We start from the raw sequence: 18,701 nt of genomic DNA, 5'->3' as shown, positions 1-18,701 counted from the left end.
GCCACTAGAGACCTAGGCTACCTCTTGTTTCTGAGTAGGGCTACCTCCAACAAAGGAGCCCTTGTGTCTGTATTGATGTAAGAAATAGGCATATCTACACACTAATGGTGGCTGGCTGTGATATCAACTAGCCTAATCATTTTTGTATTGAGGTGATTGTTGATTTAGCTAAAATAATATAATTGCTAATGAAGAAATTGCTAATGAAGGGCTAATGAAATTGATTAGATTACTCTGGCAATTAATATATTTTTTTACAAAATCATGTACATGGTTAATGGTGAGATCTTTAATAATAAACTAAACTAACACGTGACGAAGAACACATGTTGACGTTAAGGCGTTCACGGTAAGATCGTCCATAAATGTACACCCAAACTGACACGTGTCAGTGCGACGTTACGCGACGTGAACGCTACGTATACATGACGTGAACGTGTCGGCAGTTTGACGCCTTAGAAAAAAAACTTGTCTCCATTTACATTCCATGTTAATTCATGGCGGTATTTTATGGTGCTAGGAAGACGTTAGGTGACTTCGTGAGAGGTATCAGTAGCTTCACGAGTATTATTTATGACCACCACCACCCAACAGTGCACTCCTTCTATGGAGTTTAGCGGTGGCTGGCATCCAACGTTATTGTGCATTAACGCCACCTACTGTACTGCCCCCGCCTGTCTAAGATAAAAAATGGACCAACAGAAATATAGAGGGTTTCCTGCACATGCCCTGAATTGCACCCTTCGAGATGCTTGCGCCTAGTCGTAGCGAGCCGACAACACGTTCTCGTGACTCCAAGTTAACTTAGATATATCGATATTTGTGCATAAAAGCGTCCCCCCTACATTTCGTTTGGTCGACATTTACAAATGTTGTTTCCATCAGGCCTGTCATGTACTCGCATAAAAAGGTTGGATGGAAACCTGGTTAGTGATTGCACTTGTTTTTACTTACAAATTAATCCGTTGTGGACAGACGCATTTAACATAAAATGGTATGACATTTTAATTCAATGTTGCAGAGATTACTTACAAATAATTGAATGGTTGAAAATGAATCACTGCCAACACAAATGATACAACTTTTTATTATCATTCATTATTTTCAAAGAGAAACAAACCATGAGTTGCAGTTTCTAATCAACATGGAAAACCGCATGTAATCCATTCCACGATAACCAAAACACAGATGGGTCATATCTACATGTTGATCAACACAAATACAGGGGGGAAGAAAATGCTTAGTGAATGTTACTTTGTTGTTGAGAGATAATTGATTATGACTGTGTGGGTGTGCACACACTGTGTTTTGAGTCTGGCAAGCTTCTGTGCTTAACTTTCCTATCATGGACTCTCCACCTACCATTTAGTTACATTTCTTCCTTACAGTACAGCATAAAACAAAATGTACAAAAACCCTTGACTAAAAGCAGACCTCTTGGTCTCTGTTGGGTTTCAAATTCTTCCTGTGGTGCTATCCTCATGCCACAGAATCAACAACAAAGCTTAATTCACTCAGTCATTCACAGATCAAATGTCCTTAACTTCCCCTCCCTTTAATATCCAAATGATACAGTCCAGTTCAAACCAGCCCAGAAGTGTTTGGACGGAGGAAGGGGGAGGGAAAGTGGCAGTTACACTTCAGAGTGAAGGATCATTTTCTTCTCCTACTGCTTGGCGATCGGCTTGGGGACTGTCTGCTGCCACTCCTAGAAAAGAGGGGGAGAATAACCCAATAAAATCAGTACAGATAACTCCACAATAATTATTTACATACACAGTAGTTGCTAGAATAGTTTGTTTACATTTTAGTCATTTAGCAGACTTCTTATACAGAGCGACTGACAATTAGTGCATACAGCTTAAGATGGCAAGGTGAGTATCACATCAGTTGTAGCAATTACATTTTCCCTCAAAACATTAACATGTACTTATTTCTCGAAACCTGTACCTTCTGTTGGAGTCGATCACTTTAAAGATGAGTCTGTTTTGTCCTATAGGAACACAGAAAAATATGTTTGCCTTCAAATTGGCTAGTTGACTACTGACCTGCGGGTGGGTGGAGAATGTGCAGGTCGCCTCTGTCGGGGTGGAGAGTAGCTGAGGGAGCGAGAGTCTCTCAGCGAATCAGCTGGCACTCTTTGAGGTTGCGCTGGGCTGGAAAAGATGACAGAGGTGTCAAATATCAACTGGTTCCTGTATGTTACAGAAATTTTCCAGACTTTTTGAATAACATTAGACAATAAATAATATTGTAATTTCCATGACTTCAATTAGATGTACATCATAACTAGAACAATTACAGTATATGAGTTCTGGGTCAAGAACCAATGGAAATAATAGATCTATAACAAATAGTTAACATTATGTCAACATCAATTCTGGTGGTCCTAGTCTTTTTGGTTACCACTTTTTCTTGTCTTCCTTCTCACTTTCAGACGAGGAGGAGGAGGAGGAGCTATGGGCAGCCGTTATCCTGTCACCTCTGGGAGAGAGAGAGGGGGACATTGTAAAGAGAGGAATCATGTCAGCTCTATTTACGGCATTTCTATGTGATCCAAATGTAAAATATGTCAATCATTTAACACCCCTCCTTACGCTTTTCCTTGCTCGGCATCAGAGTCAGAACTGTCGGATGAAGAGGAAGATGAGGAGGAGGAAGAAGAAGAAGATGAAGAGCTGGGGCTGCCCAACTTTCCTTTCTTTTTCTCTTTGGCCCCCTTCTCGCTCACACCGTTTTTAGTCCTGACTGGTCGGTCTGAGGGATCGGCAGCTCCGCGTGAGGGGAGAGGAGATTTGGTCCTCGAGGTGTCTCGTAGAGATACTCTGGTCTCTGAATGGCTGAGGGCCTGTGGTGACCTGAAGCGGGGTGGGTCAGAGTGACGTGTTTCTTTGGGGTGGGCTCTAATTTCTGATTGGCTGGGAAGGGGACTGGTCTCCTTGGAGTGGAGCAGTGAGGGTATGGAACAAGCCTTCCTTCCTCTGTCTCCCCCTTTCTCTCGTTCCTCTTTATCACTTCTTCGGTCTTTCTCCACCGTTGGTTTCATCACTTTTTCTACAGGCAGCTCCTTCCTCTCTCGGGCCGGAGAGGGGGATGAGGAAGAAGAAGAACCAGAAGAGGAAGAGCGACGGGGTGGGGGGACCTCTTTAACAGGTTGACGCTCTCGCCTCTCTTGCTCTTTTTCACGTTGCCGCTCTTTTTCCCTCGCTCTCTCCAGCTCTCTATTCTTCTCTCTCTCCTGGTCTCTCCGCCTTTCTCTGGATAGCGAGAGGCTGCTTCTACTTTCTCGAATGGGAGAGGGGGATCGCCGAGACCTGAGGGACGAGAAAATAAATACACAAATTAAATAAACAATTCAGAATCTGGTTTGGCATTCTGAGGTCTTGGCAGATTTGAATTGAGTTATTATTGATTTATGTACGCAGGAAGTTGCCCCACTGTGTGTGATGTTTGATGTGTGTATAGTTGAGTTGCGTTTGATTTGTTGTGAATAGGTCCTGGTCCTACCTGTAGAGGGGACTGCGTCTTCTGGGGCTCCTCGACCTGCTCCTCCTGGCTCCTCTGTCTCTGGAGCGATCCCTCCCTCCTCTATCCCTCGCTCTCTGCCTCTCTCGGTTGTGATCTAGCTCCCGGCTGCGGCTCCGCCGTGGTGCATAGGCGCGAGTCGGGGAGCGGGTAGGAGGCGAGGCTCTCCGGGTGGTGGCTTGTCGTCGAGGGCTGGGGGAGCGATTGGGGGGGTCCTGGTACTGCCGTGGGGGGGTGCGGCGAGGGGGGGAGGGCCTCGGGACAACTGCGGGGGCTTTTGGGGAGGGCGCCCTCCTCTTCTCACACTCCTGCTCAGAGGGGCTGTACCTCTCTGCCCTCCTGGCCTGGCTCTTCACCCCTCCCTCTCTCTCCTTCTCCCGCTCCTTCTCTCTTTCCACTTCAGTGGGGGCGTACCTCTCGCCTCTGCCTTGGGGGGCTCCTCTCCTGGGAGGAGAGGGTGGAGGGCTGGAGCTCTCTACCTCCGTTGGGCTGTACCTCTCCTGTCCCCTCCCTCGCTCCTTCTCTCTGTCTGTGGAGGGGTAGCGTTCGGCAGCAGGGGGACGTTGGGCGGCAGGGGGCGGGTTTTCCCTTTCAGAGAGCACGAACCTGTCCCCTCCCGTTCTCTCACGTTCCTTCTCTCTCCCTATAGCTCTCTGTTCGTCACTCTCCGAAGCGCTCTCTCTGCCATCATTGGCCAGATACCTCTGGAAGGCGGCACCTACGGCGGGAGGAGAGATGAGAGAGGGGAGGGCTTTCTTCGCCGGGCTGCTCTTCGCCATGGTTCCCTTTTTCTTCTCTCCCTCGTCGGAGGATGAAGAAGATGATGATGAGCCAGAGGAGGATGAGGAAGAACTGTCACTATCACTCCCGCTGCTACTGCTGCTTTCCTTCGCTTTCGGCTTCTCCTTCTCTTGCTCCTTTTCCGGCAGGCTTCGGTCTCTGTTCTCCCGCCTGTTGTCTTCCTCAGTTTGTCTTTTTCGCTCCCTCTCTACTGCCCCCCTCTCCCCATCTCGCTCCACGGGGAGGTCTTCAGACAAACAGATAGATGGATGTTGTTGAGTAGAAGACAGTCTGCCAGATCTCTCGCACTCTCTCCCTCCATCTCGGTCTCGCTCCCTCTCCTTTTCCCTTTCACGCTCCTGCTTCCTCCGCTCATCTTGCTTCTCCCTCTCTTCGTTCAATTTCCTCTCCTTCCCTTTACCCCTCTCCTCCGGTTTCCACTCGTTCTCGGTCCTTCCCTCACGCTCCCTTTCTTTCTGTCGTCCATTGATGAGAGGTGATTGAGGGACAGGGGATGTGGAGTCGCGGGATGAGTTTCTACCCCTCCTTCCATCGCTTTTCCGACTAGGGAGAGATCCTTCTTTCTCATTCCCTCTCCCCCTCTCTCTGTCAGCTGGGGCTTGGGGGGGGACATTTTTTTCCTTTCCTCGCTCCCCCTCTCCACTCCTTCCTCCCTCTTTTTCTGGAGATGGAGACAAAGAGGAGTCTCGTCTTTGTGGTTTGTCCTCCTTTCCGCTCCTCTGTTTCCTGGTGTCCGGTTGTTTCGGGGGTGGAGAGTGGGATGAAGAGTCGTCTCTGCTCCTCTGCAGCATTGTTCTCTCCTTTCCTCTATCCTTCTCTCGCTCTCTCTCTCCACTTCTGGAGCGCCTGGCTTTCTCTCGTTCCAGTCGAGGAGGAGAGGGGGACGAGGAGTCGTGTCTCTTTCTTGTAGGCTTCACTTTCTCACGCTCCTTCTCTCTTTTTTTCTCTTTGTCCTTCAGTCGCTCCTTCTCCCGTTCCTTGTCTGCCCACGGTCGGCGTTCAGGGGAGCTGTGATACCTGGGAGATCTCTGAGAGGGAGAGAAGGAGGGGAAAAAGGAGGTAAGGAGAGTGAGGTGAAAAGAAGAAAATGAGCGAGAGTGCTGAAGGCCATTGATTATGCCGAATTGTCACAAAACAGGAGAGAAGGTTTTGAAATGGTAGAGGGAGCTGATCACCGGACCAATCACAGCTGGTCTTACCCCTCTGCCTCCCGGACGCTGTGGACTCCCGTCCTCGCGACCACAACCCCTCCTGTCAGGAGACAGCCCCTTTCTCCCCTCTTCTGCTCTCTTGACTGGCTGGTTCTGCTGCCTCTCTCTCAGCAGGGGAGGGGATTGGCTGATCAAATGGAGATAAGGCATGAGAGATGGAATAACAGCATGGGGTGCAACTCAAAACTCTGCCTTGACTTTTAAGTTATTGAATGACTAGAATTGAGTAACTATGCGAGTAGGGTTGCACATTTTCGGGAACTTCAACGAGGATTTGTGGAAAACCTGGGAATTTAGGGGAAGTTACAACCCCAAATTGTGAGTCATGACCTCTGGTGACCCGGAAGTACCTGTGAGCAGAGCTGGAGGACCCACTCCTATGGCGCCGTGTCTTACCCTGGGGCGGAGTCTCATTTTCACTTCTCTTGCGTTTTTTCTTAGACGCCTGCTTCTCGTCTGATGAGCTGAGAGGGGAAACAAAGTATTTTAGTACACACACACACACACACTATGAACCACTTTCTGTAGGACCCACCTGTCTTTGTCATCCTTTTTTCCCAGCCTGTCCCTAGAACAGAGAACACAAAGTCTTTGTTCATTAAGCTGAAAAAGGTCAACGGCTCGCACACATCACACCGAACGTGAATCTAGCGTTTGTCTGTCGATCGTTCAGCACACTTTGTTTTGGGGGAAACGCCCGCTGTAGATGTCATTTTTCACGTGATTCTACATGTAAAAATCGGTAGGCAAATTACGTTCAGAGGTGCTAAGTACTCTGGGCCAGCACATTTTATTGGTGTGTCAGACCTATGAGTCCTCGCTAGCACATGTGATCATCAAGCTGTAAGCATGCACATCCCTTACACAAGAGGTTCTAATCCACTACAATTGAGATGTTCTGAAATAACAATACCAATGTTATGAAACTATGCTGGACATGAAATCCATTCACTGTCTGCAAAATGGAAAAAATGAATGGAAACCTTTTCTTTTTCCTCTTTTTAGTTTTCACCTGTGTAGGAGAGGGGGAGGGACTCTCTGAGCTGAAGAAGAGAGTAAAGTGATCTGTCAATCAAACAAGCTATGCATTATTTTTTACGCATGCACACCAAATAGGACTTTCTCCCTTCTCTCACCTGTCTCTGTTCTTGTTTTTCTTCCTTTTCTTCTTACGGCTCTGTTTTCGGGCTGGTGAGTCCGAGTCCTCTGACTCTTCTACCAGCCTGAGAGAGAGAGACGGAGGGGGAGAGAGAGACAGAGGGGGAGAGAGAGACAGAGGGGGAGAGAGAGACAGAGGGGGAGAGAGAGAAAGAGATGGTAAGTAGCAGAGGGGATAAACAAAGGAAAAATAAGTCTAGCTAGGAGAACCACACACACACACACACCCCCTCGACTCACACGTATTTCTGCTGCTGCTGCTTCTCTTTCTCCAGCCTCTCCTGCTCCCTCTTCTCCTTCTCTCGCTCCCTGCGCTCCGGGTGGAAGGAGGAGCCGTCTACGTAGTCCGTGGCGATGCCGAACGCCGCCCTTAGCCGGTCGTTCTTCTGCTGATTGGCTGCAGCCAGGGCGTGAGTCTCTGTCGCCCTGAGGGGGGGGGGACCATTGTTCAATAACTCCTATTGTCACGCTTGGTTACTCCCCAAAGAGTGGGACAGTGGTGTTTCACCACCTTGTTCAATGGCCAGCAACTGTTGGAAGAGCCACGTCATCACGCAACAGACGTCATCAGAGCGCACAACAGAACAGTGTACTGCCTACACTCGGTTTGTTGTTATAAAATATTTTTTGAAATCATAGCTAAAGTTTGTATTACTATTGATTCCGCGACGCGTTCAGCTTTTACGACTGGGACCGAAAATGTGTGTCCCGGATTCCAGTTAGCTGCTAGCCATCATGAAAACGGAGCAGGCGAACGTTAGCAGTGCTAGCCCACCAGTGTTTTCATCCATGGCTGGGCACAAATGCTTCAGGTGTGAGATGATTTCCACACAATCACAAGATGAAGATAAGGTGGAACTGGAAAATGGACAGGGCTTTGTCTGCCCTAAATGCACCACCACCACCACCGTTGTTTCCCTATCGAATTCACAATCATTGTGGGCAGCTCGATGGTGAGAGATTTTGGCCTGCCTACGACTAAGGTCCACTGTCACCCAGGAGCCTGTGTCCATGACATCAACTCTCTCCTGCCCACAGTTCTGGTCAACTACTCCAATATTGACACCATCGTCACTCACGTAGGTTTAAACAACCTTCATTTTAGGCTTCTTTGTTTTTTACGACCCTTGCTAGCACAGGGAAGATCATTCTTTGGTCTCCTCCCGAGCTACCGAAGGGGTTTGGAACTTTTCAGCTGACTCTTTGCCCTAAACGAGCACCTGAAGAAACTTTGCAATGACAGGAATGTCTTTTTGTGGGCGCAACCAGCACTTTTTAAAAGAGATATGATTACCCCTAAGCGCAGGGGTTCCAATTTCCAGCAACATCGCAAACTGTTTTAGAGACTGACAGACAGGGTCTGGTAGTGCTCCAGTTCTCCCTGTTAGAATAAGCAATAGAGGACTTGGAAACCATATCAACTCCTATAGAAATGGCCACTTTGGTTATTGCGAGTAACCTAATTTATGTTCCTTTATCTGCTTTCTAGTGAGTTTATACAAACTCATCTCCTACCAGTCTGATAGGTTGGAGACTCAGAAAACATGGCTGTAACGTTAATTTGGTTGTTACTCCATTGGTTACCTCTAGGCAGATGGCCCAGGTGAAGAGTGGCCCACACATTGAATACGGCACTCTTAAATGCAATCACTAGTAAAACCTCTCTCGTGAATGACCTCATTACATTACTGAGCGCAAAGTTGATTGCATGTTACTCACTGAAACATGGCTGTCTTCAGACTGTAGTGCCGCTCTTATTGAAGCTTCCCCCCCAGACTACAGCTTGTCATACTCTATCAGAAAAGGGAAAAGTGTGGAGACCAAATCTATTTTCACTAATGCTCTCAGCTGTAAGGACATTTCATTTGGCGACTTTGGGTCTTTCGAGCAGCATGCTATACTGTTTAAATTTTAGCCACCAGTGCTGGCCATAACCCTGTGTAGGCCACCAAAGCACTGCCCCACTTTCTTTACTGATTTCTCTGTACTATTGCCTTTGAGAACTATGATAAAATCATTGTGTTGGGTGATTTTAATATTCATGTTGAAAAAGCTGACGGAGGACGATATGTAAAGCTTATTAAAGAGCAGTGATACTATCAAGAGCAGTGTTCGGGTTTCTTCTTTTCTCTCTCATTTTACTCAACTGTTACCATGCACCTGCAAAAAAGATAGCTCAGATGTGCGAGTGCCTTTTGAATATTCATGTTGACAAAGAGACTGACTCCAAGGACATTGAATTTCTGAATCTTTTGAGCTTTATGGGCTTCATCCAACATGTTACTGGGCCGACCGATAACCGTAGCCATACTCTGGACCTGATTATTACCAAGGAGCATTCTATTGACATATCCTCGATTGTTGATGTTGCTTCAGCTTACTACCTTGTTGCCCATAGCACAGAGTAATGCTGAACGCATTATTAAGAAACGCTTTAAGATTTTATTGAGTGTATGAACAATACTCCACCTATTCTGCCTTCCTCTTGTGATGATTTATTTAGTTGACAACTTTAATAGCAAATGAAGGGCAACCATTGATGCCATAGCTCCAGTAAAGTTGAAAAAGGTCACATCCAACTGGAGAGCCCCCTGGATGATTAAGGAAACTAATACATTTAAGAGAATTTGCAGAAAGGTAGAGCAGAAGTGGAGAATGTCAAAGTTGCAGGTCCATTATGATATTCTGAGAGAGCAACTTGGCATATATAACAAGGCAATTAGAAATGCCAGTCAGGGAAATTTTTCTAACTTGATCACTGAATCAGAATAAATTCGAGACTGCTCTTCTCGACCAGGAGGCCTGATAAATCCTATATGAAGTTTCTTCCACATCGAAATGTGATGAGTTTGCGGCATATTTCAGGGATAAGATAAACAGTCTGGGTAAAGGTCTGGGTATCAGTCAGGCAAGACCTGATGAGAAGTTTGATAATAAACGTCCCCTTTTCAGGACCCTGTCTTTCAAAGATAATTAGTAAAAATCTAAATAACTTCACAGATCTTCATTGTAAGGGGTTTAAACACCGTTTCATATGCTTGTTCAATGAACCATAAACAATTAATGAACATGCACATGTGGAACGGTCGTTAAGACACTAACAGTTTACAGACGGTAGGCAATTAAGGTCACAGTTATGAAAACGTAGGACACTAAAGAGGTCTTTCTACTGACTCTGAAAAACACCCAAAAAAAGATGCCCAGGGTCCCTGCTCATCTGCGTGAACGTGCCTTAGGCATGCTGCAAGGAGGCATGAGGACTGCAGATGTGGCCAGGGCAATAAATTGCAACATCCGTACTGTGAGACGCATAAGACAGCGCTACAGGGAGACAGGACGGACAGCTGATCATCCTCGCAGTGGCAGACCACGTGTAAAAACACCTGCACAGGATCGGTACATCCAAAATGCGGGACAGGTACAGGATGGTAACAACAACTGCCCGAGTTACACCAGGAACGCACAATCCCTCCATCAGTGCTGACTGTCCGCAATAGGCTGGACTGAGGGCTTGTAGGACCTGTTGTAAGGCAGGTCCTAACCAGACATCACCGGCAACAACGTCACCTATGGGCACAAACCCACCGTCGCTGGACCAGACAGGACTGGCAAAAAGTGCTCTTCACGGTTTTGTCTCACCAGGGGTGATGGTCAGATTCGCATTTATCGTCAAAGGAATGAGCGTTACACCGAGGCCTGTACTCTGGAGCGGGATCGATTTGGAGGTGGAGGGTCCGTCATGGTCTGGAGTGGTGTGTCACAGTATCATCGGACTGAGCTTGTTATCATTGCAGGCAATCTCAACACTGTGCGTTACAGGGAAGACATCCTCCCTCATGTGGTACCCTTCCTGCAGGCTCATCCTGACATGACCCTCCAGCACGACAATGCCACCAGCCATACTGCTCGTTCTGTGCGGGATTTCCTGCAATACAGGAATGCCAGTGTTCTACCATGGCCAGCGAAGAGCCCGGATCTCAATCCCATTGAGCACATCTGGGACCTGTTGGATCGGAGGGTGAGGGCCACTCTAGAGGTTGACCGATTAATCGGAATGGCCGATTAATTAGGGCCGATTTCAAGTTTTCATAACAATCGGAAATCTGTATTTTTGGATGCCGATTTTTTTTTACACCTTTATTTCACTAGGCAAGTCAGTTAAGAACCCATTCATATTTTCAATGACGGCCTAGGAACGGTGGGTTAACTGCCTTGTTCAGGGGCAGAACGACAGATTTTTACCTTGTCAGCTCAGGGATTCAATCCCGCCTGTTACGCATATGCAGTAAGAAGCCAAGGTAAGTTGCTAGCTAGCATTAAACTTATCTTATAAAAAACAGTCAGTCAATCATAATCACTAGTTATAACTACACATGGTTGATGATATTACTAGTTTATCTAGCGTGTCATGCGTTGCATATAATCGATGCAGTGCGCATTCGCGAAAAAAAGACTGTCGTTGCTCCAACGTGTACCTAACCATAAACATCAATGCCTTTCTTAAAATCAATACACAGAAGTATATATATTTTTTTAAACCTGCATATTTAGCTAAATGAAATCCAGGTTAGCAGGCAATATTAACCAGGTGAAATTGTGTCACTTCTCTTGCGTTCATTGCACGCAGAGTCAGGGTATATGCAACAGTTTGGGCCGCCTGGCTCATTGTGAACTAATTTTCCAGAACTTTACGTAATTATGAAATAACATTGAAGGTTGTGCAATGTAACAGGAATATTTAGACTGATGGATGCCACCTGTTAGATAAAATACGGAACGGTTCTGTATTTCACTGAAAGAATAAATGTTTTGTTTTCGAGATGATAGTTTCCGGATTCGACCATATTAATGACCTATGGCTCGTATTTCTGTGTGTTATGTTATAATTAAGTCTATGATTTGATAGAGCAGTCTGACTGAGCGATGGTAGGCACCAGGCAGGCTCGTAAGCATTCATTCAAACAGCACTTTCGTGCGTTTTGCCAGCAGCTCTGCTGTTTAAGAATTCAAGCCTATCAACTTCCGAGATTAGGCTGGTGTAACCGATGTGAAATGGCTAGCTAGTTAGCGGGGTGCGCGCTAATAGCGTTTCAAACGTCACTCGCTCTGAGACTTGGGAGTAGTTGTTCCACTTGCTCTGCATGGGTAACGCTGATTCGAGGGTGGCTGTTGTCGATGTGTTCCTGGTTCGAGCACAGGTAGCGGCGAGGAGAGGGATGGAAGCTATACTGTTACACTGGCAATACTAAAGTGCCTATAAGAACATCCAATAGTCAAAGGTACATGAAATACAAATCGTATAGAGAGAAATAGTCCTATAATTCCTACAACCTAAAACTTCTTACCTGGGAATATTGAAGACTCATGTTAAATGGAACCACCAGCTTTCATATGTTCTCATGTTCTGAGCAAGGAACTTAAACATGAGCTTTCTTACATGGCACATATTGTACTTTTACTTTCTTCTCCAACACTTTGTTTTTGCATTATTTAAACCAAATTGAACATGTTTCATTATTTATTTGAGGCTAAATTGATTTTATTGATGTAGTATACTAAGTTAAAATAAGTGTTCATTCAGTATTGTTGTAATTGTCATTATAACAGGGAACAGGGCTCCGGGCAGCCGAGCGGAAATGGAGGAAAACTCGCCTCCCTGCGGACCTGGCATCCTTTCACTCCCTCCTCTCTACATTCTCCTCTTCTGTCTCTGCTGCTAAAGCCAATTTCTACCACTCTAAATTCCAAGCATCTGCCTCTAACCCTAGGAAGCTCTTTGCCACCTTCTCCTCCCTCCTGAATCCTCCTCCCCCTCCTCCCCCCTCCTCCCTCTCTGCTGATGACTTTGTCAACCATTTTGAAAAGAAGGTCGACGACATCCGATCCTCGTTTGCTAAGTCAAACGACACCGCTGGTTCTGCTCACACTGCCCTACCCTGTGCTTTGACCTCTTTCTCCCCTCTCTCTCCAGATGAAATCTCGCGTCTTGTGACGGCCGGCCGCCCAACAACCTGCCCGCTTGACCCTATCCCCTCCTCTCTTCTCCAGACCATTTCCGGAGACCTTCTCCCTTACCTCACCTCGCTCATCAACTCATCCTTGACCGCTGGCTACGTCCCTTCCGTCTTCAAGAGAGCGAGAGTTGCACCCCTTCTGAAAAAACCTACACTCGATCCCTCCGATGTCAACAACTACAGACCAGTATCCCTTCTTTCTTTTCTCTCCAAAACTCTTGAACGTGCCGTCCTTGGCCAGCTCTCCTGCTATCTCTCTCAGAATGACCTTCTTGATCCAAATCAGTCAGGTTTCAAGACTAGTCATTCAACTGAGACTGCTCTTCTCTGTGTCACGGAGGCGCTCCGCACTGCTAAAGCTAACTCTCTCTCCTCTGCTCTCATCCTTCTAGACCTATCGGCTGCCTTTGATACTGTGAACCATCAGATCCTCCTCTCCACCCTCTCCGAGCTGGGCATCTCCGGCGCGGCCCACGCTTGGATTGCGTCCTACCTGACAGGTCGCTCCTACCAGGTGGCGTGGCGAGAATCTGTCTCCGCACCACGTGCTCTCACCACTGGTGTCCCCCAGGGCTCTGTTCTAGGCCCTCTCCTATTCTCGCTATACACCAAGTCACTTGGCTCTGTCATATCCTCACATGGTCTCTCCTATCATTGCTATGCAGACGACACACAATTAATCTTCTCCTTTCCCCCCTCTGATAACCAGGTGGTGAATCGCATCTCTGCATGTCTGGCAGACATATCAGTGTGGATGACGGATCACCACCTCAAGCTGAACCTCGGCAAGACGGAGCTGCTCTTCCTCCCGGGGAAGGACTGCCCGTTCCATGATCTCGCCATCACGGTTGACAACTCCATTGTGTCCTCCTCCCAGAGTGCTAAGAACCTTGGCGTGATCCTGGACAACACCCTGTCGTTCTCAACTAACATCAAGGCGGTGACCCGTTCCTGTAGGTTCATGCTCTACAACATTCGCAGAGTACGACCCTGCCTCACGCAGGAAGCGGCGCAGGTCCTAATCCAGGCACTTGTCATCTCCCGTCTGGATTACTGCAACTCGCTGTTGGCTGGGCTCCCTGCCTGTGCCATTAAACCCCTACAACTCATCCAGAACGCCGCAGCCCGTCTGGTGTTCAACTTTCCCAAGTTCTCTCACGTCACCCCGCTCCTCCGCTCTCTCCACTGGCTTCCAGTTGAAGCTCGCATCCGCTACAAGACCATGGTGCTTGCCTACGGAGCTGTGAGGGGAACGGCACCTCCGTACCTTCAGGCTCTGATCAGGCCCTACACCCAAACAAGGGCACTGCGTTCATCCACCTCTGGCCTGCTCGCCTCCCTACCTCTGAGGAAGTACAGTTCCCGCTCAGCCCAGTCAAAACTGTTCGCTGCTCTGGCACCCCAATGGTGGAACAAACTCCCTCACGACGCCAGGTCAGCGGAGTCAATCACCACCTTCCGGAGACACCTGAAACCCCACCCCTTTAAGGAATACCTAGGATAGGATAAAGTAATCCTTCTAACCCCCCCCCCCTTAAAAGAGTTAGATGCACTATTGTAAAGTGGTTGTTCCACTGGATATCATAAGGTGAATGCACCAATTTGTAAGTCGCTCTGGATAAGAGCGTCTGCTAAATGACTTAAATGTTAAATGTATTACAAAAAAGAAAAAATAGAAAAAATTATAAAAATTAAAAATATCGGCCGATTAATCAGTATCGGCTTTTTTGGTCCTCCAATAATCAGTATCAGCGTTGAAAAATCATAATCGGTCGACCTCTAGGCCATTCCCCCCAGAAATGTCAGGGAACTTGGTGGAAGAGTGGGCTAACATCTCACAGCAATGACTGGCAAATCTGGTGCAGTCCATGAGGAGATGGACTGCAGTACTTAATGCAGCTGGTGGCCACACCAGATACTGATGGTTACTTTTGATTTTGACCCCCCCTTGTTCAGGGACACATTACTCAATTTCTGTGGAACTTTTTCAGTTTATGTCTCAGTTGTTGAAGATGGTTTTTTTTGTTGCTGAGTTTACATATCACTTGGCAGTGTTCCACAAGATTTGATTTTGGGTCCGGTCCATCTATCTATCTATAACCCCTTGGCAGCGTTATCAGAAAGCACAGCATTGATTTTCACTGCTACGCAGACTAGACAACTTTCCATTTGTGTCACCAGAGGATTTTAGCTCCAAGACAAGACAGAGGTACATATTTTTGGAGCCAAAACACAGAATGTATCTGGTTGCACATTTTTATTCAGGGGCAAGAAAGATAATACACCAGGTAAAAAACCTTGGTGTTATTTTCAATTGTTCTCAATTTCAAATCACACAATAGTAATGTGACCAAAATCGCTTTTTACCACCTGAGGAACATTGCTACGGTGTGGCCATTTCTCTCTCAGGCTAATACAGAGACACATCCATGCTTTTATTACAAGCAGGCGTGACAACTGTAATGCTCTCCTGTCTGGTCTACCCAAGAAAGCCATTGGTCAACTGCAAAACACACAGAATGCTGCAGCACATGTACTGACCAAGACCAGATGGAGAGCACACATTACACCGGTTTTAAGGTCTCTGCAATGACTGCCTGTGAGTTTTAAAACACATTTTAAGATTAAGATTTTTTTAATCAATCCACGACTGTGCACCCCAATACATGTCAGACATGCTTTTAAGTTAGGTACCCAGTAGGTTCCACAGGTCCTCTGGCACTTGCCTTTTAACTATACCAAAGCCTAGGACCAAGAGGCATGACCAGGCAGCCTTTAGTTACTATGCCACCAGCCACTAGAATAGCCTGAATGAAAACCTGAGGCGGGCGAAACGTTTGACATTTTAAAAAGAGATCCAAAAAAAGAAAAAAGTTACGCTTTACTTTTCCTTAAGGTGCTTTTAGTCATTCAGTTATTTATTTATTTGTTATTCTTTTGTTTTGTAATCCTTTTACTTTGTTTAGTAAATATTTCCGTTTTTATTTTCATTGATTTTCTTAGATTTTTTCCTTGTCTGAAATGTGCTGTATAAATAAAGCTTGATTATAGTTAATTTAAAAGTTTGTGCAGCCATGCTGGTCTGTAGTAGTTTGTGGTGGTCTGCAGTAGAAATGTCACTAGTCCGTAGTGATCACACTACTCTATAGTGACCTGTGGTGGTGTGTACTTACGATGGTCTCTCGGTAGGGGCTGAAGGCGGCTCCTGCTTCTCCTGCAGCATCATGCGGAAGCTGTTCACCTTCTCTTCAATCTCCTCAGCTGAGTACCTGTCATCAACACATACACACACGGCTCAGCAGTTAAGACACCGAACTCTCTCCTTCAGCACCCCATATCTTCAACCGTTCTCTCCAAATCTCTGTCCCTCACATCCCCTTCTGAGGGGATTTGATTAAAATGGCCCGGCTGCCTGGAGTTTGCACTGGGAGAAAAGTGATTGTATTCGTTTTGGAACCGGGCTGCTTCCCAGGCTTGAACTAGGGGCCCCGCTCTGGCCAACATCGCCTCCCCCCAAAAAAGTGACGTTGGTTAAGCATGTGGAGTAATGAGTAGGATTCTGTGTTCGCATACGAAAGTGATTACTTCATCTGCCTTCCCAATGGAAACTAGTTTGAAAATGTGAACATATATCTTATATTTATAAACAACTCAACATGCTGCATTGTTGACAATATGACAGAGCGGTGCAGATTACCGTTCAATTTGGGCAGGGCACGCCTACCTCACCGGCTTCGTCCGGTCACGTGATGGGCCATAGCCCAGTGCAACACGGGCCCGCTTAATTAAATCCCTTCTCTCACCCTTACTACTCTCCACCCCACCCCCCTGCCTGCCCATCCCTCCCTCTTACACCCATCCCTCTCTCTCACCCCTGCTCTTCCATCATGTCCTGCAGCTCTGCACACTTGACCTCCAGCTGCCTCTTTCTCTGGTGCTCCAGGATCTCTGCGTTGGGCTGACGGTTCAGCTGGCTCTCCAGCCTCTCACGGTCCTTCTCGTCCCGCTCGCCACCGCGCTCGTCCCGTGGACGCTTTGCATGCACGCTCGACAGGTTACGCTGCACATAGCCGTTAGTGCCACTGCCTCGCGGCGTGGTGAGGCCAATGCCGTTGTACATAGCTCCTCTGTGGACAGACCGGGAGGGAAAAGGACAAAGGTCAGATAAGTGTGAGTATTAAAATGATTGGAACTGGAATGGTTGAGGGTAGGCCTATCAGTCAGTCCCGAACAAAACAGACATAGCCTACAACCAGGTCACAAAAATCAACCACGTTAGGCTGGCAGACCAGGGTTGGGGTCAATTTAGGAAGTAAACTGAAATTGCGAATATTAATTGAATTGACCACGACAAATGTTGGTCATAGTATCTTAAGCCATGCACTATGGAGTTAGGCATGCCAATAAAGACTAAATGGGAGTGTATTGGGTAGGTACAATGCACAAATAGGTAATTATAATAACCCTCCCCTATAAACCATATTGATGATATAGAAGAGATTGCAAACTAGGCCACACTGTCATAACCACAGCTTATAAATAAATAAAAAACTAGTTGGCAAGGTTGGGGTCAATAATGTTTTAATTCAGAAGTAAACGACAATGAAAATTCTCCCAAATGCTTATCTATGATAAACATTTGGGATTTAAAATTATGTTTACTTCCTAAATGAAACAGATTGCTAGCTAACGTTAAAACAGGTACCTTAGTAGAGCAAAATATTTCCACCGATAGCTATCTAACGTTTAATTTAAAAAACAGTGACCTGCCTTTGAACCCAACAATCTCTAGGTAACCAACTAACTAACTAGCTACTATAACGTACAACACTTCGCAGCAGGAAAGAGAAACAAGCCTAGCTAGCTAACGTTAGTAGTATGAGATTTGTCAGAAACTGAGATAGCTAGCAAGCTTCTTTAGCTACGCACTAAACTAGTAGTAGGGACAAATGACCGGCTACGGTAGTTTGGTCTACAATGAATAGCTGGCTAGCAAAATAACTAACGTCATCGGGCATTACGTCGAAATTAAATTGTTAACGTTACCTGACTAGCTTGTTACTGCACTTATAAAGATGACGACGTTGACACACACTTCTTATGCGCGCCCTCCCCCTCGGTGATCGAACCCGAGGCTTAACGAGCCCCCTGCCTTACGGGACAAACTTTGGCCCAAATCGGCCTTCTATATAGGCTAGTTAGCAACTAGCGAAGCTAGCTACCGTGCGCTGTACACTTGTGGAATGTATCAAAACAATATAGGTAACGTTATCTAACATTATTTGGACAGCAGTCAGGTCATTGTATCTTTTTTGCCAGCTAGCTAATGTTAGATATCGAAATATTTTATCCCCGCATGGTAGCTAGCAATAACTATTAAGCCAATTTAGCATGCTAACCAGATAGCGAACGTTACCTCTGAGATCCCCGCGAACGGAGACGATGAAGGGAAGCAAATACACTGGCAAAAGCCAAAATAAAACGACAACCGAAACAAAAAGAAATCTACTTCAAGTACTTATTCGTAAAACAAACACCTAATGCCTGCTGATATCGTCACTGGCTGAACATCGGGTGAAAACCACGCATGATGATGGCGACCCCAGACTCTGCGTCTAAACTACATTTCCCATGTTTCCCATTAATCATTTTCTTCTTCTTCAAAGTTTTATGGCCGACTACACCTATTGGTGTATAAACTTTTCACGTTGTTGACTTGATGTCACAAGTAACAACAACCCTTCGTATGAGTTTATCTGCTGTATGAGTAGCCTAATGTGAAGACATATTGTCCATGCCATGAATGACAGCCCCCTTGTATTTTCAGGTAATCTTGTTCATTTAAAGGCACAATCTGTCATTTCAGCATTCCCTCCACCTTGTTTGCAATAAGGTACATTTCTTTAACCTTTATTGAACTAAGCAAGTCAGTTAAGAACAAATTCAAATTTACACTGACGGCCTACCCCAGCCAAACCCTAACAACGCTTTG

General features: G+C 46.3%; 1 protein-coding gene across 8 annotated transcripts; it reads right to left on the bottom strand.

The window, feature by feature from the left end:
• Positions 1 to 1,071: 1,071 nt before the first annotated feature.
• Positions 1,072 to 18,435, bottom strand: LOC139578793 (serine/arginine repetitive matrix protein 2-like). Of its 8 annotated transcripts, none has more exons than XM_071406809.1 (14): positions 18,126 to 18,435; positions 16,582 to 16,836; positions 15,883 to 15,978; positions 6,936 to 7,121; positions 6,674 to 6,760; positions 6,521 to 6,580; positions 6,073 to 6,105; positions 5,888 to 6,001; positions 5,526 to 5,664; positions 3,508 to 5,354; positions 2,598 to 3,314; positions 2,407 to 2,484; positions 2,049 to 2,156; positions 1,072 to 1,708 (listed from the first exon to the last, which is right to left on the bottom strand). In XM_071406809.1, exons 2-14 carry the CDS (start codon positions 16,827 to 16,829, stop codon positions 1,654 to 1,656), a joined length of 3,768 nt encoding a protein of 1,255 aa, XP_071262910.1. In that variant the 5' UTR covers positions 16,830 to 16,836; positions 18,126 to 18,435; the 3' UTR covers positions 1,072 to 1,653. The 8 variants fall into 8 exon arrangements, with proteins under 8 accessions (XP_071262910.1, XP_071262914.1, XP_071262911.1 ...); XM_071406813.1 differs by having other exon boundaries at positions 18,247 to 18,348; XM_071406810.1 differs by having other exon boundaries at positions 18,109 to 18,342.
• Between the last annotated feature and the right edge of the window lie 266 nt (positions 18,436 to 18,701).

Source organism: Salvelinus alpinus, chromosome 6 (genome assembly GCF_045679555.1).
Source record: "Salvelinus alpinus chromosome 6, SLU_Salpinus.1, whole genome shotgun sequence".
Taxonomy (NCBI): Eukaryota; Metazoa; Chordata; class Actinopteri; order Salmoniformes; family Salmonidae; genus Salvelinus; species Salvelinus alpinus.
This window is presented reverse-complemented; position numbering and strand designations above follow the sequence as displayed.